The sequence below is a fragment of the Macaca thibetana genome, chromosome 1 (assembly GCF_024542745.1).
Source record: "Macaca thibetana thibetana isolate TM-01 chromosome 1, ASM2454274v1, whole genome shotgun sequence".
Lineage (NCBI taxonomy): Eukaryota > Metazoa > Chordata > Mammalia > Primates > Cercopithecidae > Macaca > Macaca thibetana.
In genome coordinates, this window is record NC_065578.1 from 92,247,496 (window position 1) to 92,274,157 (window position 26,662).

Genomic DNA, 26,662 nt, shown 5'->3' on the forward strand with positions numbered 1-26,662 from the left:
GTGCAGTGGTGTGATCTCAGCTCACTGCAACCTCTGCCTCCTGGGTTCATGTGATTCTTGTGCATCAGTCTTCTGAGTAGCTGGAATTACAGGTGTGTGCCACTACACTCGGCTAATTTTTTGTATTTTTAGTAGAGACAGGTTTTTACTATGTTGGCCAGGCTGGTCTCAAACTCCAGGAGTCAAGTGATCTGCCCACCTCGGCCTGCCAAAGTGCTGGGACTACAGGCATGAGCCACCATGCCCAGCCCTGATTCTTTTTTACATATTACAATTCTCTGTTAATATTATCCATTGTTTTACCTATTTCTTCTACCTTTATTCCTATTTAATTGAACATGAATATAAACAGTTATTTTTACATCCTTTTTGAATAACTCTAATATCTGGATCATCTGCAGATCTGCTTCTAGTATCTGTGCTTATCTCTTGATTTCTGGTCATTTTATTTTGTCTTTTGGCATTCTTTGTACTTTTTCATATAATGTCTCCAGAGAGGGTTTCCTTCTGTCTAGGAGACAAAGGTAATGGTAGCTGATTACCTTAACAAAATGAGGGGCTGTTTGAAGTTGAGGCTCTGTTGTAGCTCTGGGTAAAGCTCTAGCTACTTATGTCCAAGGATATATATCCCTCTAGGATTTTTTTTTTTTTTTTTTTTTTTTTTTTTTTTTTTTGAGACGGAGTCTCGCTCTGTCGCCCAGGCTGGAGTGCAGTGGCCGGATCTCAGCTCACTGCAAGCTCCGCCTCCCGGGTTCACGCCATTCTCCTGCCTCAGCCTCCCGAGTAGCTGGGACTACAGGCGCCCGCCACCTCGCCCGGCTAGTTTTTTTGTATTTTTAGTAGAGACGGGGTTTCACCATGTTAGCCAGGATGGTCTCGATCTCCTGACCTTGTGATCCGCCCGTCTCGGCCTCCCAAAGTGCTGGGATTACAGGCTTGAGCCACCGCGCCCGGCCCCCTCTAGGATTTTTAACTGAGAGCTTGGTATTCACTGGGGTTTCTCCTTCTGGCAAGTTCATAACTCTAATCTGTATCTTGTGAGACTGCCAAAGTGTCTGCTCTGCTTTTCAAAGGTTTTCCAATGCAGTTTTTAACCTCCCATTCTGCAGAGCCCAGGAATTGGCAAATATCCCAATGGGATAACTGGCTGTATGCATGAGGTTCCCCTGGTTTTCTACAAAGGCTCTGCTGGTTTCTTGTCCCCAGTAGGGGCTTTCCGCCAATATAAGGTTTCTGCTTCTCAGACCCCTGCCCATGCCCAGAATCAGCAAATTCCCCCCAGGGTAAAAGAGACCATAAAAGTCAGCTCACCATTCTGAGACTCTTTTAGTTTACCTTTACTCCTGGGGTTCATTCCTTTAAGGTCTCAGCCCAAAGCATGGTGTGCCAGGGTTCCCATCCCATCCTTGGTTGGATGTAGTAGATTTTTATTACCCTAGCCCCATAAGACTGTATATTTCAATTTTAGATCATACATCTCCAGTTAATAGCAGCCACAAAAACTAGGCTCAGCTCTTTAAAATCTTATCCTCGTGGCTGGGTGCAGTGGCTTATGCATGTAATCCCAGCACTTTGGGAGGGCAAGGCAGGTGGATCACCTGAGGTTAGGAGTTTGAGACCAGCCTGGCCAACATGGCGAAACCCCATCTCTACTAAAAATAGAAAAATTAGCCAGGTGTGGTGGTGGGTGCCTGTAGTCCCAGCTACTTGGGAGGCTGAGGCAGGAGAATCATTTGAACCTGGGAGGCAGAGGTTGCAGTGAGCCGAGATTGCACCATCGCACTACAGCCTGGGTGTCAGAGCAAAACTCTGTCTCAAAAAAAAAAAAAAAAAAAAAAAAAAAAACTTATCCTCTCCCAGATCTTGATCAAATAATTCCCTCCTATCTTGTTAGCACTTTGTGGCTTTAAAATATACTTTTTAAAAGGTTATTTTATTTTTGAGATGAAGTCTTGCTCTGTTGTTCAGGCTGGAGTGTGTTGTGGCAGGATCATAGTTCACTACAATATAAAATTCCTGGATTTAAGGGATCCTCCCACCTCAGCGTCCCAAGTAGGTGGGACTACATGTGTATGCCACCCTGCCTGGCTAAAATATACTTTAACAATATTTGTTTTGCTTGCTTTTTAGTTCCAATCCCACAATTGCTATACAATATTAGTACTATCTTAGCTTAGTACTACTGACTTTAGTACTACTAGTTATGATAGATTTTAAGAACATAATCCCAAATGCAGGATAACTCTAATTTTTTAAAAGCCAGTCTTAGGAAAATGATGTATTTTAGACTCAGAAAGCTCTTTCACTATCTTCAGGGTTTGATACACTAACCATTAAATTATGCTAGAATTATGTTCTGTTTTCACTTCTTATAAATTAAAGGGAAATTAAATCAAAGTGAAAAGTAATGAAGCACTTCAACTCTAATTTACTCATGACAGAATATATACCAATATTTGCCTTACATTTGAAGGATATTGTAATAATACAAGATATTTAAAAGCATATCCATTTCATTTTGTCTTAATCTCTTAGAACAGTCTTTGTGACATTACCAGATGATGTTAACAGGTCTTCCTGGAGGGCTGTGGTGGGGACATGGTTTTTTCTGATCAAGTATATTTGCTCTGTCTTGGAGATGCATAACACACATTGGTATTTAAAAGACCCTAAGAAGTCCTCAGTAAAGTCAGCTGTTATCTTTATTTAACCCTCTGTTTCCAAGTACATCTGACCAGGGACATATTTTATCCATGGAATATCTATTAATGTGCTCCAAGGTACCTAGTTTGAGAAACGTGGCCTAGAGAAAGAGAAATACACATTTCAAATAGTTTTGGTTATTTGTATGTTTTTGAACTTGACTACCTCCTGTTTCCTCCTTCACTGAAGGCTAGAAACTGAGTTTTGTGGGGTTTTATTAGCTTCATTAAACTGTCACTTCTTCTGTCAGTCTTTTCTGATGTAGGGTAGCAGAAGGAGTATGAGCTTCACAGAGAGACAGAATTAGGATCAAATTCTGGTTCCATTATCTTGGGCAAATTCTCCTGTCTCTCTGGGTCATAGTTCTTTATCTGTACACTATTATACTAAGGATTAATGAACATGTAAAGTACCCAGTACATTGGCCCCGGAGGTACCTCCTATCTTAAAATTCCTCAAGGATCTAGAATGGCCAGTTGGAATGAACATAGGATTGCTATCTTTGAACCTTGACTTAGGACTCTTCTTTACTAACTCATTCCCCTCCCTTGCCTAGTTAAGAGACTGTAACACTCCTGCGGAATAACGCGCTTTTGTATCCTGACTGATGGAGCACCTCGTGTTAAACTGGTTTTTATTTTCTTAGAACTTGGGGAAGCTCCAGGTTTCCGTCTTATGTTCCCATAACAGTTACTATCTTATTTATCTTACCTTACTGTAATTACTCATTTTCTTTCCTGATCCAGTGTAAGTTTTATAAGGTCAAAGACATTTTTTCCCTGTTATATGCACGCACCACTGGCCTGGGTAAAGAGTAGCCACTCAATAACTATAGAATCTTTAATAAGTTATAATAATTGGAACTCCCAAAATCATTATTATTCAAATATAATCCTGAGATGAAGTGTTTTAATATTCTTTATATTAGAAAGTACAGGTAGAGGCCAGGTGCAGTGGCTCATGCCTGTAATCCCAGCTCCTTGGGAAGTCAAGGAGGGCGGATCACTTGAGGCCAGGAGTTCGAGACCAGCCTGGGCAAGATGGTAAAATCCCGTCTTTGCTGAAAATATAAAAATTAGCCAGGCGAGGTAGTGCAAGCCTGTAATTCCAGCTACTTGGGAGGCTGAGGCAAGAGAATCGCTTGAATCCAGGAGGCAGAGGTTGCAATCAGCTGAGGTTGCACCACTGCACTCCAGCCTGGGCAACAGAGCGAGACTTCATCTCAAAAAAAGAAAGAAAAAAGAAAGTACCAGTAGAAAACAAGGAGTTAAATTTACTTGAAATTCTCAAATTTTTAAAATATAGGTCTACAGAATCAATGATCACTACTAGAAATCTTAGACTGATAGTCATTTTTCTGAGATATATCCAAGCACTAGGATAGAAACAGAATAATATTCTTTTTAGATACATTTTGGTATTCAAGAGTAACTCCATTTATTCAAAAGATGTGTTCTAGAAAGTCTGCCTTTAAATAAACTTTTATAGTCTAAACATTAAAAAACTCATCTGATTGAAATAAACTAAAACTTAAATATAGTTAAAAAAATATATATATATCTAAAAAATAAAAATACCTCTTTGTATTGAGGATGTCCCACATTAACTTATCTATGTGTAATATATTTAAATTTCTGAACACTGGAATTTTCAAAGTGGGGAAAACTTTACTAACGGGTCATATCAAAAAGCTAAGAAGATTAGCACAATTCTAATGTCAAATTAACTTTTATTTTTAAAAACATCATTAGTAAGTATGTAAGTAGTAAATATAGTGTGTTATGAAGAGGCTTTTTAGTAAACAGGAAATTTAAAATACTTACTATTATTTTCTTACAGTCCTTTCCTCTGCATAATTCTGTATAGGTAGAATACTGCACATATATTATCCAGCTTCCAACAAAAACTGCTAACCAGGAAAAGAAAAGATATTTCATCCGCACATATGAGAAGCGAGCCTGTGAGTAAAAAAGAACATAACAATCATTCATTCAGCACCAAATCAGCATTCGATGTCCTAGAACGTGACTTCTCACCCTTCTTGGAATAACCCAATATATATTCTAGGCTTTCATATGGCAATTCTAGAACAAAGTGCACTTTCACGGAGTCCAAACAGCACTGGTGTCAGAAAAGGAAGCCCCTTGGTCCTGCCAAGGAAAAAGGGAACAAAATATCCTTTAAGATGTATAACCTTTCAAATACCACCATCATCCAAAGCTACTTTTTAGGCACAAGCACATGTACCACGCTACCCTGGGCACCTTGTGAGATCAGGTAAATAGAGGTACAATTCCTATTTACTAGAAGCTTACAAAAGACTGTTTCACATAAGAATCTTAAAGGTCTTTAGGAAAATCATGATAAAAATAATTTTGTTTTAAAGAAATAAGAACAGAGAATCTGGCTATTTGTCTAATGTCTCATACTGACAACCAGAACCAGAAATTAAGCTCTACAGTCATTTCTATTTCCCTATTGTATTCACCAGGGCTTTATGTTCCTTTTGTTCAACCAACCAAATGTTTCACCTAATAGATATTCTGGAAACTGAGGAGACGCTAACAACTGTTAAAGGAGAAATGACTGAAGAAGGGTTAAGATATAGTAAAAATAAATTACTCTTTGCATGTCAACTTGTAAAGCTACACAATAGGATCCTCTTTGCATTGTTTTGTTTCCAGTGCTCTTGTGTTCTAATTGCAACTCGGGCTGGTTGATGCCTTTTTTCCATCAACTACATATCAAACAGTTTCATCTTCAAAAGTGACACTTGAAGTCAAGACTAGTTGACATTTATTTTTTGAGTCTGTAGCACCCATGGTCTGGTTTTATAAACAGCAGAACTGAGGACTACGAAGAGAATTCGGCAGAATAAATTAAAGATACGTAAACAAACAATGAAAAGCTAGTTTTGCTTTTACAATCACGAGCCAGTTTCTCACACTGGGAACAGTAGGAGACTGTGGGCACTGTGAGCATGCAAAGAAGCAGAACGAGATGAGACAGAAGCGCACCTGCAGAAGACAATGAGTGCAAACGAAAAAGAGACTCAGGAAATACTGAATTCTGTTGGCCCTATTTGTGGTTTAGATATCTTTGTGAGGTTAACAGATGGTGAATCCCTGTACCAAAAGGCTTGAGTACAACGAATTCTCAGTAAAACTGTAGGTCTTTGAGCTTTATTATTAAAATTAAAAAGTGCCTTTAATGCAAGATACTTTTGAATTGCTCTAAGCAAAAAGAAAATTCAGATTAAACCCCAAATTAAATCACATAAATGACAATGGGGTATATACCATGGGGTTTGTTTGAAAGATATTTAAGATGACTCGTCTCTAATAAGAGGTCTGGTCATCAGATAGAAATTGACATGTACTAACATTGTGAACCTAAATAAGATGAAATGACATAATGCCTATAAAATATAAGCATATTGCTGGGCACAAGTATTCAGCAAATGTTAGCTAAATCAATTTGCCAGTCACTGGGCAAGAAGCCAACAATACTGTCAGTGGCTATCATCTTCTTTTCGGCCTTGCCAAAAAGAAAACTGAATCTGAATCTGATCAAGCCTTTTAGCTGCAGCTACCAGTTTACAGGAAATACACGAGACAGAGGAACACAAGTGACACTTAAGTAAGTGACACTATAAGGATATAATCAGCAAACTCCAGCCTGTGGGAAGCACTGTAATACAAACAATCCAGTTTCTTCAACAAATAAATTACAAGGAGGGAGAAAAGGGGAAGGGGAAACTGAAAAAATAAAAACCATTTAAGAAATATATTAGGCTAGATGTGGTGGCTCACATCTGTAATCTCAGCACTTTCGGAGGCTGAGGTAGGAGAATCACTTGAGTACAGGAATTTGAGACCAGCCTGGACAATATAGTGAGCCACTGTCTCTATGAAAAAATTTAAAAATTAGCCAAGGCCACCCTGGAGCTCACGCCTGTAATCTCAGAACTTTGGGAGGCCGAGGCAGGCGAATAACTTGAGGTCAGGAGTTCGAGACCAGCCTGGCCAACGTGGTAAAACCCCGCCCATACTAAAAATACAAAAATTAGCTGAGTGTGGTGGCATGCACCTGTAATCCCAGCTACTCAGGAGGCTGAGGCAGGAAAATTGCTTGAACCTGGTAGACGGAGGTTGTAGTGAGCCGAGATTGTGCCACTGCATTCCAACCTGGGTGACAGAGCAAGACTCCATCTCAAAAAACAAAAATAAAAATTAGCCAAGCATGGTGGCTCACACCTGCAGTCCCAGCTATTTGGGAGGTTAGGGTGAGAGGATTGCTTGAGCCTGGGAAGCAGAGGTTGTAGTGAGCCAAGACTGCACTGCTGCACTCCAGCCTGGGTGACACAGAGAGACCTTATTTCAAAAAATGAGAGAAATAAATCAAATAATTACAACACATGTATCTTTTTTGAGTCCTGATTCAAATGAAAACCTGTAAAAAATGACATTTGTAAGACAATTGAAAATTTTAAGAATGACAGTATACTTGATGACAGTAAAGGATTATTTTAGTTTTTTTTAGGTGTGATAATGGTTCTGTGATAATATTTAAATATTTTTCTTTTCTCTATCAAATAGCTATGTTTTTCTACTTCTTCTGGCATATGTTTAAATGGAAAAACACCCTATGAACTGGATTGCCCAGTGACTACTTGTCATGATAAAGAATGCCAAACATTTTTGAGAGGAAGTTAGATTGATGATGTTCCCAGCAGGGCATGGGCATCACCTGTTGTAGACATAATAACAAAAGGAGTGAGACACATTTTTCTTCCAGCTTGCCATGGAGAATTGCTGTGATTTGGGGATAACACAAAGTAGTAAAAGGACCTTCATGGGTCCTTTAATATCTGCAGATCCTGCAGCCTCACATTTAAAAATAATGATTGAAGAAACAGCCATAAATTACATCTGTAGCTATTAACCAATTTAATTTCCCTGTGTGCCACTCACTAAAATGTTTCTAGCGGTCTGTTCTGTACCAATTACCTAGATAATGTAGTCTTTGATTAAGAAATGTCATCTGACCTTTTTATTTATGCTGAACTATTCACAATGACTGCCCAGCAGTTTTTTATTCTGCAGATTGTGTGCCTAGCTGGTAATGGTATGTTGCTTTATTCCTCATTGTGTTCCTGAAAAGCAGGGTAAGAATTTTTGTAAATACACTATGGCAGTGATTCTCAAATGGACTTAGTTTGCCCCACAGGGGACACTTGGCAATGTCTGGAGACGTGTTTGGTTTCCCAACTGGAGGTTGCTACTGAAATCTTGTGGAGTAGCAGCTAGAGATGCTGCTAAACATCCTACAATGTACAATGTAGCCCCCCCACAGCAAAGCACCATCAGGCCCACAATGTGTTTGAGAAACTGTACCACAGTTACACAATAAAATGAAAACAAAAATTGTGGGGTTGAAAGAGCCAAATTTGTACGACAGTAGCGTTTTATCTTAAATTAGCCTTTAATGCATAAACTATTACTCAATTTTAAAAATATAACATCTGTCTGGAAATAACAGAAGCAGTTATCACTAGAGTAAATGATTGCCAATATTTTATTGTAAGCCCATGATGACACAAAATGCCAATTCTACTCTAAAAAATAGTAATAATTTTTCTTCTTTTAAAATACTGTTTGATTTCATTGTGATAATTTATTTCAAAACAAACCTGAAAATCTTTGCTCTTGTTTGTAACTTTACATTAAGTTTTAAAAATAGGCAGAAAGAGGCAATATACCAAAATTTAGCCAGTTAAGACTACTTCTGGCCGTGCAGTGGCTCATGTCGGTAATCCCAGCACTTTGGGAGGCTGATGCCAGGGGATCATCAAATCAAGAGATCGAGCCCATCCTGGCCAACACAGTGAAACCCCGACTCTACTAAAAATACAAAAATTAGCTATGCGTGTTGGTGGGAGCCTGTAATCCCAGCGATTCGGGAGGCTGAGGCAGGAGAATCGCTTGAACCCAGGAGGTGGAGGTTGCAGGGAGCCGAGATCATGCCACTGCACTCCGGCCTGGGCGACAGAGTGACGCTCCGTCTCAAAAAAAAAAAAAAAAAAAAAAGGCTACTTCTATTATCTATTTTTCATACTCTGCATCTTTCATAAACTTGTAAAGCACAAAGTCCTTTTACTTTACCCCAAATTACTCTATACACAAATGTTCTTTATTTTGAGAGTGGGGACTCTGTCTCAAAAAAAAAAAAAAAAGGCAATATGATTCTACTGGTCACTGTTTTAGCATTCTTAATCTTTTTAAGAGGTGAATTTTTGTATTTATAGAGAGAATCTGAATTATTCTTTGATCTGAAGTTTAAAGATTTTATTTGCAGGAGCATGTTCTGTGTTTTGATTTTATGAAAAATCAGGAAATAAAGTTTCAATAAAAAACAGATAATTTTCACATTTTCTCTGAATGCTGGTTCATATTTCTTATGCTTAGAGGCTGACAGCATAACAAAATGCCAAGAACAACTAGGGAATTAATTGCATGGGGTGATTCTCAAGCCTGTGACTAGGCTCCACAGTAAAACACTATTTCAAAGAAGTGTCAAAGTAAAAGAAATAGCTCGTGATACATTAAGTGAAAAAAATCCGCTTTCAAAATCCCATGTATGATATGTTCCCAATTTGGCTTTTAGAAAGAGAAATCACCAAAAAACTTTAGAAACTGCAAGAAAATAAACAAAACATGAAGGGTTGTTGTCTCAAACTGTCAAGAGGTGGTGGGATTATGGATAATTTAAATTTTTCTTCTCTTAATTTTCTATAACAAATATGTATTACTTTTTAAATTAGAAAAATATATTTGCATATATGTGTTTAATGTACGTATTTATATATGTCTCTAAGATCTACAAGTCTCTCGATGCTTAAAAAAATCTTTTTTACTGTAAAATATTAATATAGAATTATATAAAATATATAAATACAGCTTATATTATAATTATAAAGCATATATCTAAATAACTACCACTTGGGTAAAAATACAGAATTTTCTGGCCAGGTGTGGTGGCTCATGCCTGTAATCCCAGCACGTTGGGAGGCTGAGGCGGGCAGATCACTTGAGGTCAGGAGTTCGAGGCCAGCCTGGCCAACATAGTGAAACCCCATCTCTATTAAAAATACAAAAATTAGCTGGGCATGATGGCATGTGCCTGTAATCCCAGCTACTTGGGAGGTTGAGGCAGGAGAATCACTTGAACCCAGGAGGCAGAGGTTGCCGTGAGCTGAGATTGTGCCATTGCACTCCAGCCTGGGTGACAAGAACGAAACTCCGTCTCAAAATAAATAAATAAATAAAAACCCCATAATTTTCTAATACCCTCACTGACCCCCAACCTCCCAACATGCTCTTGACTACCGTGATAATCATCGGTTTATGTGCCTTTTCTAAGTAGTTTAACTGCTGATCATGTATCCCTACAATGCAGAGTTTGATGTTGATTGTTTGAACTTTACACAAGTAGAAGCCTATTCTATTTCGACTTGCATCCATCCCTCAGCATTATACCATGAGATTTAACCATGCTGATACATATAGCCAGTTTGTTCATTTTCTTTGCTGTAGAGTATTCCACTGATTTTTCAGTAAGTAATCTTTATACTTTTATATACAAAGAATATAAATATCTAAAAATGTATATTTTTCTCTTCAAGTTCTGTAAGGAAAAAAAATCCACATAATATGGAGCTGCATTCTGTGCCAGTCACTGCAGGAGATACTCTGTGTATCCCATATATTATATTCAATGTTCCTGAAAATCATAGACTTAGAAGGTTTGAAAGAGACTTTGGAAACATATATTTCAACCACATGCTGATGTGATATTAGGCTTAGAAAGCTGAAACAGCTTTGGCTCCAACTCTGTTGTGCCAGGAGGAAGTCTAAAGGTTTTACACAGGATGTGTCACAGACATGCCCTGGGATGGGTGCAATTCTAGGTCTTAGCCACTGAGGAAGTGACTTCTCCTGGCAAAAGCTGAAGACTATAATCCTTTTCCTTGCTCCAGCTGCTTTAGAGAACACAGGCCAGGCACATGTTGAAAAAGCTTCAAGGCTAAGAAAACAAAAGGCATCCCCAGGGTTAAAAAAGCAGGCATGCAGATGGGTTTTAATTAACAATTAGACAGCCAGCATCTTACAGAGCATATGGGAGGAAGGTGTAACCTCCACTAGCAATCTATATATAAAAGGAATGTTGGCATTTGCAATTGCAGGTGAAAAGAACTCATCATAGGGATCTTCAACATCCCAGTGCAGAAGGACAAGGATAAGCAAAAACACTAAGTGTTTTGATTTTCCATTGCTATATAACAAACCATCTAAAACTCGGAGGCTTAAAATAACTATTTGTCTCTCATGGTTCTGAGGGATGACCGGACTAAGCTAAGCAGTTCTCTCTTTAAGGTTCTCATGCATTTGTGATCAAGACTGGAGCCATCTGAAGGACTATGTGGGTTGGATGTGCAGATAGATGGCTTCTTCATTCACATGTCCAACCTCTCAACTGAGGTGGCTGGAACAGCTTTATGTGGCTGGCTGGGCTTCTTCAAAGTTTGGTGGTGTCAAGGCAATTGAACCTCTTACATGATGGCTGACTTTGCTCAGAGTAAGTGTTCCAAGACAGCAAAGGGAAGGCTGCATCATTTCTGTAGAATTCTTTTGGTTAGAAATGGCCAGCTCAGAATTAACACAGGAAAGGACCACATAAGGGAATGACTACTAGTAGGCATGGTTCACTGAGGGGTCTTCTTTGGAGACCAGCTACCACTCCAGAAGAGGATCAGCAAAGCAGGGTCTAGGGGTAAGGAGAAAAGCAATGGGGACATCCCAACTAGAATAGAGACAGCCTTCTTGGCCATTCTGATTAAGGATTCTTTCTTCTGCCTTAGAGGAGAAGAACTGGAAGTTCCTATTAGAAGCCATTAATAGTATTTGTAGTCACATGTATTTATGCCTAAGTTGACTGAAAACAGTTCTCATTGCATATGATGGGCTCAATAACTATCAACAAATCTTTTGCTATGTACACCAAGTTCCATGATAAAGAACTCCAAAGTATTAGAAATTGCTCATGATACTAAGAGTGGTGGCTCACACCTATAGTCCCAGCACTTTGGGAGGCTGAGGATTTCTTGAGCTCAGGAGTTTGAGACCGGCCTGGGCAAAAAAGTGGGACCCCATCTCTACAAAAAATAAAAAATCAGCTGGGTGTGATGGCACATGCCTGTGGTCCCAGCTACACAGGAGGCTGAGGTAGGAGGATTGCTTAAGCCCAGGAGTTCAAGGCTACTGTGAGCCATGTTCACACCACTGCACTCTAGCCTAGGTGATACAGCAAGACCCTGTCTTGAAACAAACAAACAAATAAACAAACAAACAAAAACACTCCTTGCGATATAGACATAATAGAATTCATATTACCTTATTATTGCAGTTAAGATGTTAAGATTCTGCCACCAGAATGGGCAAATCAGGTGTCCATTTCTCCCTGAGATTAGGCCTAAGGTGCCACAGTGGATCTAGTGCTTACTAAAACATGCAATAGCCACACACAAATCTTTGATGGGAATCCTAATTGGCACTTAAACTCACTAATGATTCAATTACTAAAAATAAAGTTTAACTCTGTTTTACCTAAACTTAGAGATGAGAATGCATGGTCCTTTTATACTTCAGAGTCTAAAGCATATTTTAGGGCAAAATTTACTTGGAGTAGTTACTTCTAAGTACTTACAAGCTTATTAATATAACAATTTTCAACATAGCTTAGACTCTTGGAGTATCCAGGGGCTGATTATAATTTAGATAAAACTTTATTACTGTAAAGGGTTTTAAAAAATAAATTAACTTTAATTGCTAATATTCTGTGAGATTGGTGAAAGAGGCTACGGGGTTCTGAAGCTTCCTTTCCAGTCTTTATTCATGTGACTCCTAGACACATGGTAATTAAATATTGAAAGCTAATCTCCCCTTGATACATAAAAAAGCAGAGGTATATGTCCAAATACTGAAGAGGCCAGGGAGGGGTGGAGGAGGTTGTTCACCTCCAAGTATCAGTATTCTGCCTTTGTTATCACTGAAAGGACTGTGGTTGCTCAGGGAATGTGGTCCCAAAGGAGCTACTGTTCATACAGCCTGAGACTCAGTGAGGAGATACGCTCTTCCCATTGTTTGGTACTCTGACATAGATTTCCAGGAGTCCTAGAACAGAACAACATTTCTTTAACAACAACAACAAAAAAAAATTGGAAAGTGACCATCTAATTCTTTTTTTTTTTAGATGGAGTTTCGCTCTGTCTCCCAGGCTGGAATCTCAGTTCACTGCAACCTCTGCCTCCCAGGTTCAAGCGATTCTCCTACCTCAGCCTCCCAAGTAGTTGGGATTACAGGCGTGCACCACCACACCCCGCTAATTTTTGTATTTTTAGTAGAGATGGGGTTTTGCCACGTTGGCCAGGCTGGTCTCTAACTCAGGTGATCCGCCTCCCTCGGCCTCCCAAAGTTCTGGGATTATAGGCATGAGCTACCTCGCCCAGCCCCATCTAATCCATTCTAATCAGCCATCTCTGAAGGTAAATACTTAGTTTGTTAAGCAATTAAAACACAAGTGGAATATAAAATGATAAACACATTAGAGCTAGAAGAGTTTTCAGTGAACCCAGATTCCATCCTTCTTATTGAAATAATGCCAGATTGCTATGCCCAGTGGAGAAAAAATGGACAATGAATAATTACATTAAAAAATTAAATGATCCCATTTGACATACTCCTTTCCTACCTGTTTTCCATGTTTAAAATATATTATAAGAAAAATAAGGTTGGGGTCATATGAAACATTACTTATCTCTTTTTCTCATTTAACATAAACATGTTTTTATGCCATTATATAGTCTTGATATATCTTCAAAAAATTGATATTTAAGACTGGGCACAGAGGCTCATGCCTGTAATCCCAGCACTTTGGGAGGCCAAGGTGGGTGGATTGCTTGAGTCCAGGAGTTCGAGACCAGCCTGGATAACACAGTGAGACCCTGTCTCTACAAAAAATAAAAAATTAGCCAGGCACAGTGGCTTGCACTGTAGTCCCAGGTACTTGGAAGGCTGAGGCACGAGGATTGCTTGAGCTGGGGAGATTGAGGCTGCAGTAAGTGATGATGTGCTATTGTACTCCAGCCTGGGTGACAGAGCAAGACCCTGCCTCAAAAAAAAATTGATATTAAAAAAAATTTTCTTTTTAAATAAAGACAGCGTGTCACTATGTTACCCAGGGTGATCTCGAATTCCTGGACTCAAGCAATGGGCCTGCCTCAGCCTCCCAAAGTGCTAGGATTATATGCGTGAGCCACTGTACCCATACTGTAAAATGTTATACATCCATTTAAATATCAATTTTTTTTGGTATTTAAATGGATGTATAACATTTTGCAGCACAGGTATGCCATAACTTATTTAACCCTATCTGTATTGTTTAATATTTTTATTATTTCCAATATTGTGCTATAATATTGGATAGTGATAACAAACAATAAATGAAAGCCAATATTTATTAGTGCTACTCTGGAGAGGAATGTTAAAAGCACTTTCTATATATTAATATACTTAATCCTCATAAAACTCTATGAGCTGATGTGGTAAATTAGTTAGGAGTTGGAAAACTATGGCCCATGAGCCAAATCCAGTCTGCTGCTTGGTTTTGTAAATATAGCTTATTGGAACACAGTCACTCTCGTTGTTGGTACATTATTATCTAAGGCTGCTTTCATGCTATAACGGCAGAGTTCAGTGGTTGCAACAGAGACAATATGGCCAACAAAGCAAAACATATTTACCATCTGGCTCTTTACCAAAATAGTTTGCTGACCCCTGGACTGTTCAGCAAATATTCATTCTCTCCCACTGCCTCACCTTCCCTGACTTATTGGTGTTGGGCTCAGCCATGTGACTTGCTTTAGTCAATGTTTGTTAAGTGCAAACATTAGATGCAAATAAAAGTATGCAATTGGGCCAGGTGTAGTGGCTCACACCTGTAATTCCAGCTTTTAGAAGGCCAAGCAGGAGGACCACTTGAGCCCAGGAGTTTGAGACCAACTAGAGATGCATAGGAAGAACCCATCTGTACAAAAAAAAAAAAAAAAATTAGCTGAGCATGGTAGCATGCGTCTGTAATCCCAGCTACTTGGGAGGCTGAGGTGACAGGATTGATTGAGACTGGGATGTCATGGCTGCAGTAAGCTGTGATCACACCACTGTACTCTAGTCTGGGTGACAGAGGGAGACCCTGTCTCAAAAAAAAAAAAAAAAAAAAAAAAAAAAAAAAAGCAAAGAAAAGGAAAGAAAAAGAAAACTATGCAACTGAACTTGCTCTCTTTCATGTCAGATACTGCCAGTAGAACAGATCCCTAGTAGTCTACCGACACACACAAAAATAAGTTATACTATAGCCCGCTTGAACCAAAATGAAGTCAAGCCAAGCCTAGAATAGTGGGACTCCAGCTGACCTGGAGATGTGCGATTGAGAAATAAATGCTTATGGTATGTCACTAAGTTTTGGGGAAATTTATTATGCAGCATTGCTGGGGTAACTAACTGATACTGGAGGAGACTACTATTATCCCTTTACAAGAATTCTATGAGTAGGGGACTATTCGTCATTTTACAGATGGAAAAACTGAGAAACATACAGAGGATAAGCAGGGCCATACTAGTCATAAGTAGGAGAACCAGGCTTTGAATGGAGGCAGTCTGGCTTCAGAGCCTGCATTCACTCTACTCTACTGCCTACTGCATTAAATACATAAATAGTTACCTGAGTTTTAAAAAAAAAAATTAGGTAAGAATTTATTAAATAACAATCTAGTATGGAACACTATTCCTTTTTTCCCCATCACCCCAAACGTTGATCATTTCTTTGTATTTGGAACATTGAAAATCCTCTCTTCTATTATTGGAAAAACAATGAATTGTTAATTATAGTCACCCTATATTGCTATAGAACACTTGAACTTACTCCTCCTATCTAGCTGTGCTTTTGTTATCTGTTAACTAATCCTTGGTTATTCCCCTCCTCCCCTTACCCTTTCCCACCTCCAGTAACCACTCTTCAACTCTCTACTTCTATAAGCTCAACTTTTTAAGCTTCCACATGTGAGTAAGATCATGCAACATTTACCTTTTTGTACCTGGCTTATTTCACTTAATATAATGTCCCGCAAGCTCATCCATGTGGCTGTGAATGACAAAATTTCACTTTTTTTATGGCTAAATGGTATTCCATTATGTATATATATCACATTTTCTTTATTCATCTGTCAATGAACACTTAGGTTTATCCTATTTCTTGGCTATTGTGAATAGCGCTACAATAAATACGAGAGTGCAGATACTTCTTCAACATACTGATTACCTTTCCTTGGTATATATGCCCAGTAGCTGAATTTCTGGATCATATGGTAGTTCTATTTTTAGTGTTTTGAGGAACCTCCATATTGAGTTCCATAATGGCTACACTAAGTTACATTTCCACAAACAGTGTAAGAGAGTTCCTACTTCTCCACATCCTCACCATCATTTGTTATTTTTTGTCTTTTTGAAAATAGCCATTCTAACTGGGTTTAGATATCTCATTGTGGATTTTATTTGCATTTCCCTGATGATTAGTGATGTTAAACATTTTTTCATGTACCTGTTGGTCATTCATATGTCTTCTTTTAAGAGATGCCCATTCAACTCATTTGCCCAGTTTTAAATAGAATTATGTGTTGTTGTTGTTGTTTTGCTGTTGAGCTCTTTGTATATTCTGGATATTAATCCTTGTTAGATGAATAGTTTACAAATATTTTCTCTCATTCCGCACATTGTCTCTTCACTCTGTTGATTTTTTTCCTTTGCTGTGCAGAAGCTTTAATTTGATATAATCCCATTTGTCTACTTTGCCTGCGCTTTTGAGGTCTTCTCCATAAGATCTTTGCCCAAACTAGTGTCATGAAGTGTTTACCCTATGCTTTTTACTAATAGTTTCATAGCTTCATGCCTTCTATTCAAGTCTTTAATCCATTTTGAGTTGACTTTTAATATGGTGAGAGATAGAGGTCTATTTTCATATTTCTCCATATGGCTATCCAGTTTTTCCAACACTACTTACTGAAGAGACAGTCCCTTTCCCAATAAATGTTCTTGGCACCTTCATCAAAAATCAGATAGCTCGGCCGGGCGCGGTGGCTCAAGCCTGTAGTCCCAGCACTTTGGGAGGCCGAGATGGGCGGATCACGAGGTCAGGAGATCGAGACCATCCTGGCTAACACGGTGAAACCCCGTCTCTACTAAAAAATACAAAAAACTAGCCGGGCGTGGTAACGGGCGCCTGTAGTCCCAGCTACTCGGGAGGCTGAGGCAGGAAAATGGCGTGAACCCGGGAGGCGGAGCTTGCAGTGAGCCGAGATTGCGCCACTGCACTCCAGTCTGGGCGACAGAGTGAGACTCCGTCTCAAAAAAAAAAAAAAAAAAAAAAAAAAAAAAAAAAAAAAAATTCAGATAGCTGTTTATTTCTGGGTTCTGGGTTCTGTACCATTGGTCTATTGGTCTGTTTTTATGGCTAGGACCATGCTGTTTTTGTTACCACAGCTTTACAGTATATTTTGAAATCTGGTAGTGTGATGCCTACAGCTTTGTTCTTTTTTCTCAGGATTACTTTGGCTATTCAGGGTCTCTTATAGTTCCATATTAGTTTTAAGATTGCTTTTTTTTTTTTTTTTTTTGAGACGGAGTCTCGCTCTGTCACCCAGGCTAGAGTGCAGTGGCCAGATCTCAGCTCACTGCAAGCTCTGCCTCCCGGGTTTATGCCATTCTCCTGCCTCAGCCTCCCGAGTAGCTGGGACTACAGATGCCCGCCACCTTGCCCGGCTAGTTTTTTGTATTTTTTTAGTAGAGACGGGGTTTCATCATGTTAGCCAGGATGGTCTTGATCTCCTGACCTCGTGATCCGCCCATCTCGGGCTCCCAAAGTGCTGGGATTACAGGCTTGAGCCACCGTGCCCAGCCTTAAGATTGCTTTTTTATATTTCAGTGAATAATGTCATTGATATTTTGATAGGGATTGCACAGAATCTGTAGATTGCTTTCGGTAGTATGGTCATGTTAACAATATTAATTCTTCCAATCCATGAACATGAGATATCTTTCCTTTTTTTTTTAAATTGAGATGGGGTATCACTCTGTCACCCAGGCTGAAGTGCAGTGATGTAATCTCAACTCACTGCAGCCTCTGTCTCCTGGGCTCAAGCAATCTTCCCACCTCAGCCTCCCAAGTAGCTGGGACTACAGAACATGTGCCACCATGCCCAGCTAATTATTTTGTATTTTTGGTGGAGACAGGGTTTTGCCATGTTGCCCAGGCTGGTCTTGAACTCCTGAACTCAAGCAGTGTGCCGGCCTTGGCCTCCCAAAGTGCTGAGATTACAGGCGTGAGTCATCATGCCCGGCTGTCTTTCCACTTTTTTGTGTGTCCTCTTCAATTTCTTTCATCAGTGTTTTATAGTTTTCCTTGTAGAGATCCTTCACCTCCTTAAATTTATTCCTAGATTTTATGTATGTATGTATGTATGTATGTATGTATGTATGTATGTAATTTATTTATTGTAGTTATTGTAAATGGGATTGCTTTCCTAATTTCTTTTTCTGCTAGTTCATTGTTGATGTATAGAAATGCTACTGATTTTTGTATATTGATTTTGTATTCTGCAACTTTACTGAATTCATTGATTAGTTCTAAGAGTTTTTTGGTAGAGCTTTTAGGGTTTTCTATATATAAGATTATGTCATTTGCTCATATAGCCAACAGACACATGAAAAAATGCTCATCATCACTGGCCATCAGAGAAATGCAAATCAAAACCACAATGAGATACCATCTCACACCAGTTAGAATGGCAATCATTAAAAAGTCAGGAAACAACAGGTGCTGGAGAGGATGTGCAGAAATAGGAACACTTTTACACTGTTGGTGGGATTGTAAACTAGTTCAACCATTGTGGAAAACAGTGTGGCGATTCCTCAAGGATTTAGAACTAGAAATACCATTTGACCCAGCCATCCCATTACTGGGTATATACCCAAAGGATTATAAATCATGCTGCTATAAAGACACATGCACACGTATGTTTATTGCGGCACTATTCACAATAGCAAAGACCTAGAATCAACCCAAATGTCCATCAGTGACAGACTGGATTAAGAAAATGTAGCACATATACACCATGGAATACTATGCAGCCATAAAAGAATGAGTTCGTGTCCTTTGTAGGGACATGGATGCAGCTGGAAACCATCATTCTCAGCAAACTATCACAAGAACAGAAAACCAAACACCGCATGTTCTCACTCATAGGTGGGAATTGAACAATGAGATCACTTGGACACGGGAAGGGGAACATCACACACCAGGGCCTATTGTGGGGAGGGGGGAGGGGAGAGGGATGGCATTGGGAGATATACCTGATGTAAATGACAAGCTGATGGGTGCAGCACACCAACATGGCATATGTATACATATGTAGCAAACCTGCACATTGTGCACATGTACCCTAGAACTTAAAGTATAATTAAAAAAATAAATTTTTAAAAAAAGATTATGTCATTTGCAAACAGGGACAATGTAACTCCCTCCTTTCTTTTTTTTTTGAGACGGAGTCTCGCTCTGTCACCCAGGCTGGAGTGCAGTGGCCAGATCTCAGCTCACTGCAAGCTCCGCCTCCCGGGTTTAAGCCATTCTCCTGCCTCAGCCTCCCGAGTAGCTGGGACTACAGGCGTCCGCCACCTCGCCCAGCTAGTTTTTTGTATTTTTTAGTAGAGACGGGGTTTCACCGTGTTAGCCAGCATGGTCTCGATCTCCTGATCTCGTGATCCGCCCGTCTCGGCCTCCCAAAGTACTAGGATTACAGGCTTGAGCCACCGCGCCCTCCTTTCTAACTGGATGCCCTTTCTTTCTTTCTCTTGCTTAATTGCTCTAGCTAGGACTTCCAGTACTATGTTGAATAAAAGCGGTGAAAGTGGGCATCCTGGTCTTGTTCCAGATCTTAGAGAAACAGCTTTCAGCTTTTCCTTGTTCAGTATCATGTTGGCTGTGGGTTTATCATACATGGCCTTTATCATGGTGAGGTATTTTCCTTCTATATCCAATTTGTTGAGAGTTTTCATCATGAAAAGGTGTTTACTTTCATTGAATAGTTTTTGGTATTTATTAAAATGATCATATCGTTTTTGTCTTCAGTTCTGTTAATGTAATGTATCATATTTATTGATTTGTGTACGTTGACCTATCTTTGCATCCCCTGAATAAATCCCAAATAAATCATGGTAAATGATTTTTCCAATGTGCTGCTGGATTCAGTTGGTTAGTATTTTATTGAGGATTTTTACATCTATGTTCATCAGGTATATTAGCCTATAGTTTTCTTTTTTCTGGTGTCCTTCTCTGGTTTCGGTATTGAGGTAACACTGGCATTATAGAATGAGTTGGAAGAATGCCCTTTTTTTCAGTTTTCTGGAAGAGTTTGAGAATTGGTATTAGTTCTTCAAATGTTTGGTAGAATTCTGCAGTGGAGCCATTGGGTACTGGGTCTTTTTCTGATAGGCAACATTTTATTACAAATTCATAGATTCAATCTCATTATTTGTAATTGGTCTGTTCAGGTTTTCTATTTCTTCTTGGTTCAGTCTTGGTAGAAAATATGTGTCCAAAAATTTATCCATTTCCTCTAGCTTTCTAATTTGTTGGTGTATTTGTTCATGATACAAAGTCTCCAATGATACTTTGTATTTCTGTGTTATTAGTTGTCATATCTCCTTTTTCATTTCTGATTTTATTTATTCAGGTATTTTCTCTTTTTTCTTGGTTAGTCCAGCTAATGGTTTACCAACTTTGTCTTTTTGAAAAACCAATTTTTCATTTTGTTGATCTTTTGTGTTTTTTTTTTTTTAGCTGATCTTTATTATTTATTTATTTCTAATTTTGGGTTTGGTTTATTCTTGCTTTTCTAATTCCTTGAGATACACTGTCAATTCATTTATTTAAAATCTTTCTATTTTTTGGATGTAGGTGTTTATTGCTATAAATTTCCCTCTTAATCTGCTGTATCCCACAGGTTTTGTTATATTGTGTTTCTATTTTCATTTCTTAATACATTAAAACATTTCCTTTTTCATTTCTTCACTGACCCATTGGTCACTCAGGAGCATGTTGTTTAACTTCCTGTTTGTACAATATCAGAAGTTCCTTTTTTTCTTTTTGTAAGAGACAAGGTGTATTAATTTGTTTTGTATCACTATAAAGGAATACCTGAGGCTAATTCATTTAAAAAAAAAAAAAGAGGTCTACACTTTGGGAGGCCAAAGCAGGTGGATCGCTTGAGGTCAGGAGTTCAAGACCAGCCTGGCCAATGTGGTGAAACCTTGTCTCTACTAAAAATACAAAAATTAGCCATGTGTGGTGGCGTGCACCTGTAGTCCCAGCTACTTGGGAGGCTGAGGCAGGAAAATTGCTTGAATCTGGGAGATGGAGGTTGAAGTGGACCAAGATTGTGTCACTGCACTCCAGCCTGGGCAACAGAGCGAGACTCCATCTCAAAAAAACAAAACAAAAAAACAAGAGGTTTAACTGGCTCACAGTTCTGCAGGCTGTACAAGGTACAAGCAGCATGGTGCCAACATCTGCTCAGCTTCTGATGAGGGCCTCTGGCAATTTACAGTCATGATGAAAGTGACAGGGAATCAGCCTGTCACATGGTGAAGAGAGCATGGGGAAGTGCTACACACTTTTAAACAACCAGATCTCACATGAACTCAGAGCAATAACTCACTCATTACCAAGGGGATGGTGCTAAGCCATTCATGAGAGATCCACCCCCATGATCCAAACACCTCCCACCAGACCCCATCTCCAATACTGGGAATTACATTTTAACATGAGATTTGGAGGGGACAAACATTCAAACCACATCACGAAACATATCACCCTGTCATCCAGGACAGAGTGCAGTGGTATGAACATAGCTCACTGCAGCCTTGAACTACTGGGCTCCAGGGATTCTCTCACCTCAGCCTCCTGAGTAGCTAGGACTATAGGTGTGAACCACCACACCTTGGTAATTTTTGTTTATTGTTTTTGTGGAGATAATGTCTTGTTTTGTTGCCCAGGCTGGTCTCAAACTCTTGGCTTCAAGTGATCCTTCCACCTTGACTTCCCAAAGTGCTGGGATTACAGGTATGAGCCTGTCTTATTTAGAGACAGGGTCTCACTCTGTCACCCAGGCTGGAGTGCACTGGCACAATCATGGCTCACTGGCCTTGACCTCCTGGGCTCGAGCAACCCTCCCACCTCACCTTCCCGAGTAGCTGCGACCACAGACACGTGCCACCATGCCTGGCTATTTTGCTTTTAATGTTTTTGTATAGACGGGGGTCATCCTATGTTGCCCAGGCTGACCTCAAACTCCTGGGTTCAAATATCCTCCCATGTCAGCCTCTCAAAGTGTTGGGATTACAGACATGAGCAATTGCACTTGGCCTAAAATGTACTTTATATTTATTTCTGTTGTTGATTTTCTGTCTAGATGATCTATCCAAATGCTGAGTGTGGAGTGCTGAAACCCCCAACTTTTATTGTATCGGAGTTTATCTCTCTGTTTAGATCAAATAAGATTTGCTTTTTATATATCTGGGTACTACAGTGTTGGGTTCATATATATTTATAATTGTTATATCCTCTTGCTGAATTGATCCCTTTAACATTATGTAATGACCGTCTTTGTCTTTTCGTATACTTTTTGACTTAAAGTCTGTTTTATCTGACATAAGCATAGCTACTTCTGCTCACTTTTAGGTTCCATTTGTGTGAAATATCATTTTCCATCCCTTCACTGTCAGTCTATATGTGTCTTTACAACTGAAGTGAGTTTCTTGCAGGCAGCATATAGCTGGGTAATGGTTTTTTCATCCATTCAGCCAGTCTATACTTTTTAAGTGGGGGATTTAATCTGTTTCTATTAAAGCTTATTATTGATAGGGAGGAACTTGCTTCTTCATTTTATTAATTGTTTTCTGGTTGTTTTGTATATCCTTTGTTCCTTTTTTCCTCTCTTAATGTTTATCATTGTCGTTTGGTGGTATTTTGTAGTGCTATGGTTTCATTCCTTTCTTGTTCTCCTTCATGAATCTGCTCTACTAGTAAGTTTTATACTTTTGTGTGTTCATGATAGTGATGATTATCTTTTCACTTCCAGAGATAAGACTTCCTTAAGCATTTCTTATAAGGCTGGTCTAGTGGTGTTGAATTCCCTTTATTTTTGCTTATCTGGGAAACGCTTTATTTCTCCCTCATTTCTGAAGGATAGCTTTGTTGGCTGTGGTATTCCTGGCTGGCTATTTTTTTTTTCTTTCAGCACATCCCATTCTCTCCTGGCCTGTAAGGTTTCTGCAGATAAATCTGCTGTTAGTCTAATGAGGGATCACTTATATGTGACTTAACACTTTTCTCTTGGAGTTTTTAGAATTCTGTCTTTGTTTTTGACTTTTGACAATTTGACTCTAATGTGCCTCAGATAGGATCATTTTGGGTTGAATCTTTGAGTTCCTTGATCTAGATGTCTACACCTCTCCTCAGTCTTGGAAGTTTTCAGCTATTATTTCATCAAGTAGGTTTTCTCCACCTTTTCCCTTCTTTTCTCCTTCTGAAACTCCCATAAGACAAATATTTGTTCACTTAATGGTGTCCCATAAGTCTTGTAGGCTTTCTTCACTGTTTTTCATTCTTACTTTTTTTTCTCTGACTAGGTAATTTCAAATAATCTGCCCTCAAATCCAGAGATTCTTCTGCTTGATCAAGTCTGTTGTTGAAACTCTCTAATGTATCTTTTCATTCATCAACCTCTTCAGCTGCAAAATTTCTGTTTGGTTCTTTTTTATGATTCTATCTCTTTGTTGAATTTCTTGGTCATATCAGGAATTGTTTTCCTGACTTCATTGTCTATCTGTATTTTCTTGTATTGTATCTCATTTAGTTTCCTTAAGATCATTATTTTGAATTCCTTTTCCAGAAATTCACTGATTTCCTTTTCACTGGGGTCTGTCACTAGAGAGTTATGTTCCTTTGGCAGTGTCAGGTTTCCAAATTGCAGCCCTACCCTACTCCTGAGGCCCAAATCTTCAGAGCACCCCTTCTTCCCCAGAGTGGGGCCAGTGTTGTGCCCTGCCCCCAAGGGTAGAATTACAGCTACAACCTAGCCCCATGGACCCAAGCTGCTAAGGGGTATATCATACTCACAGATCCTGGCTTGGTAAAAGTGGCTTTTCTTGCTTTTCTTCAGCTTTCCTTGCTTTTTCATGTTTCTTATGTCCATGTGTTGATGTCTGTGCAGCTGGAGCAACAACTGTTTCTTCAAAACTTTCTAAAGCAGTTTTCATAGAGAAAAACTTTCACCCATAGTTGGAACTTAGCATGCTGGTTAGGAAGCATGCAATGACTCTGTCCAGATAAGTGTAGTGGTACAGTCTCTGTGTAGCTTCTTCAGCTGTGTTCAATGTTAGCAATAACTGCAGACACCTCAATGGCATAGGCTATAGAAGAAGTCTGTGGTTGTGGCAGGGTGGTAGCATAGGTTGTTAATGTCCTCAGTGTCAAGGGCCTTTGGGGTCCTTCTATTGTTAGTTTCCCCACAATGGGGAGACTTAACTGAGGGGATCCTTCTTGGTGTCAGGTCTGACATGGCCTACAAGCAGCTGTAGCAGTGCTGGGTTCTGGGAGCCGGGGTTCAGAGCAGCTGTGAGGCCAGGGTCCTAGGTGCAGGTTTTTGCCAACCTATTGTAGCAGCTGGGCCTTGGGGCACAGGTTCATTTTCTGTGGCAGGTTGGATGTAGGCTGCCCACTGAGCTACGATCTGTGATTGTGAAGTACTCCCTAGCAGCTTGGGTCCATGGAGCTAGTCTGTAGCTGTGATTGGACCCTTAGGGGTCAAGGCATAGCACTGACCCCACTCTGGGGAGGAAGAGGTGCTCTGGAGATTTGGGATTCAGGAGCAGGGTATGGCTGCAATTTGGAAACCTAAGCCAATACGGCTCAGTAACAATTCAGGTCCCAGGGGATAAGGCACTGTGTAGTAGTGACTCTATACCCTGAGATGGTGGGACCTGGAAGTATCTCAGATTCTGTGATGCCAGGTGCAGTGACAGCAAATATCCCAGAATAATGGAACACAGCTGTTTTTTGGGCCCTGGGAGGCAGGGAATGCAGAGCAATGACTATCTACCCAAGGAGAGGGGTGTCAGCAGCTCAGACTCTAGGGAGCTAGTCCAGTTCCAGGGAAGCAGGGTACTAAAGCTGTTTGGCTTATAAGGTGGGATGTCTCAGCTCAGCCACTGCTCTGTTTCCCTAGGACACAGGATATTACATCAGCTCAGCCCTGGGACGCACAGCTGCTCAGCTTAGCCAGTGCACTGATTACCTAGTGGGTGAAGTGCCACCTCAGCTCAGATTGGCTGGTGGGGGGATACGGGAGGGTAGTGTGTGAATGTTCTCGGAAGCCCAGGCACCATTTCCCTGGGATGCAGGGTGCCACTTCACCTTAGGTACCGAGGTGTGTGACCACTCTGGGCAGCCAAGGCATTGTTTTCTGGGATGCAGAGTGCTGCTTCAACTTAGGCACTGGGGAGGCCTGAGCAGCCTAAGTACTGTTTTCCCAAGAGACAGATTACTACTTCAGCTCTGGCCCAAAGGGCAGGGTAAGGGGTAGATGGAGTAGCTCCACCTCCACTTGTCCCCACGGAAGAGTGTAAACGCTACTTACAGCTTGGCTTGGGGATGTGTGGCCACTGGGCTGGGGTAGTTCAGTAGTAGCTTAGCCTCAGGGATGAAGGGGAGCTGTGGCTACTCATCCATGGAGGAAGACACACTCCAGACACAGTACCGGTTCCAAGATGGCATAGTGCAGTAGCCAGGAGGCCCACAAGGAGTGGAGCACAGTGTCTACTTCTTCGTCCTTGGGGAGACCATAGCTATGTGGACTCTAGGTGGCTCCCTCAGCTGGCCTTAGTGTCTGTGAAAACTGCCCGGGACCCTAGTGGTGAGGTCTATAGTTGGCCAAGGTGTTGACAGGGGTTGCTAAGAGCCTCTTGCTTACCTCCTCACTGTAGGGAGAAACTTCCCCTGGTTTCCAGCTGATCCTGACTGGAGAATGGGGTGGTGGAGGCCAGTGTTTCCTTCCGTTCTCTATGTGGGCCTACCAAGTTCCTGTGCTCACCTGTTTCTTTGATTTCTCCAACGTACTCCAGTACTCTCATTCAGTTATTTTCATTAAAATGTGGTTTAGCCATTGTTTGGGTTCTTTGTGAGGATGATGAGCACGAGGGGCTTCTAGTCAGCCATCTTGCTGATGTCACTTGGAGTGTGCCTGAGTTTTTGATTATTTCCTCAAGAGAGATATTCAGTAAGTAAAATTCTTAGGTCAAGGGGTATGCATTGCAGTTTTTAAAATTTCTGAAACATGTTATACTGCTTTCTTTTTATTTCTTTATTTTTTGAGAAAGGATCCCACTCTGCTGCCCAGGCTGGAATGCAGTGGCTCACTATAGCCTTGACCTCCCAGGACCTCAGGTGATCCTCCCACCTCAGCCTCACAAGTAGCTGGGACTACAGGCGCACACTACCACTCCAGGCTAATTTTTGTTATTTTTTGTAGAAACAGGGTTTTTGCCACGTTGACCAGACTGGTCTTGAACTCCTGGTCTCAAGAAATCCTCCCACCTTGGCCTCTCAAAGTGCTGGGATTACAGGGGTGAACCACTGTGCCCAGCTTAATGTTACACTGCTTTCTAAAATGCTTGTAACAATTAACATTCACTGCATTTTACCTTCTCCAGCATCCAATTCTATAGGCAATTAC

The 26,662-nt window shown here is 40.1% G+C and overlaps 1 protein-coding gene across 1 annotated transcript in view; it reads right to left on the bottom strand.

The window, feature by feature from the left end:
* Positions 1 to 26,662, bottom strand: part of DIPK1A (divergent protein kinase domain 1A) — a 120,710-nt gene that overhangs the window by 30,885 nt on the left and 63,163 nt on the right. The window contains exon 2 of the mRNA XM_050806935.1: positions 4,527 to 4,661. Within this exon, the coding sequence (XP_050662892.1) occupies positions 4,527 to 4,661 (135 nt within the window). The remainder of the gene's footprint in view (positions 1 to 4,526; positions 4,662 to 26,662) is intronic.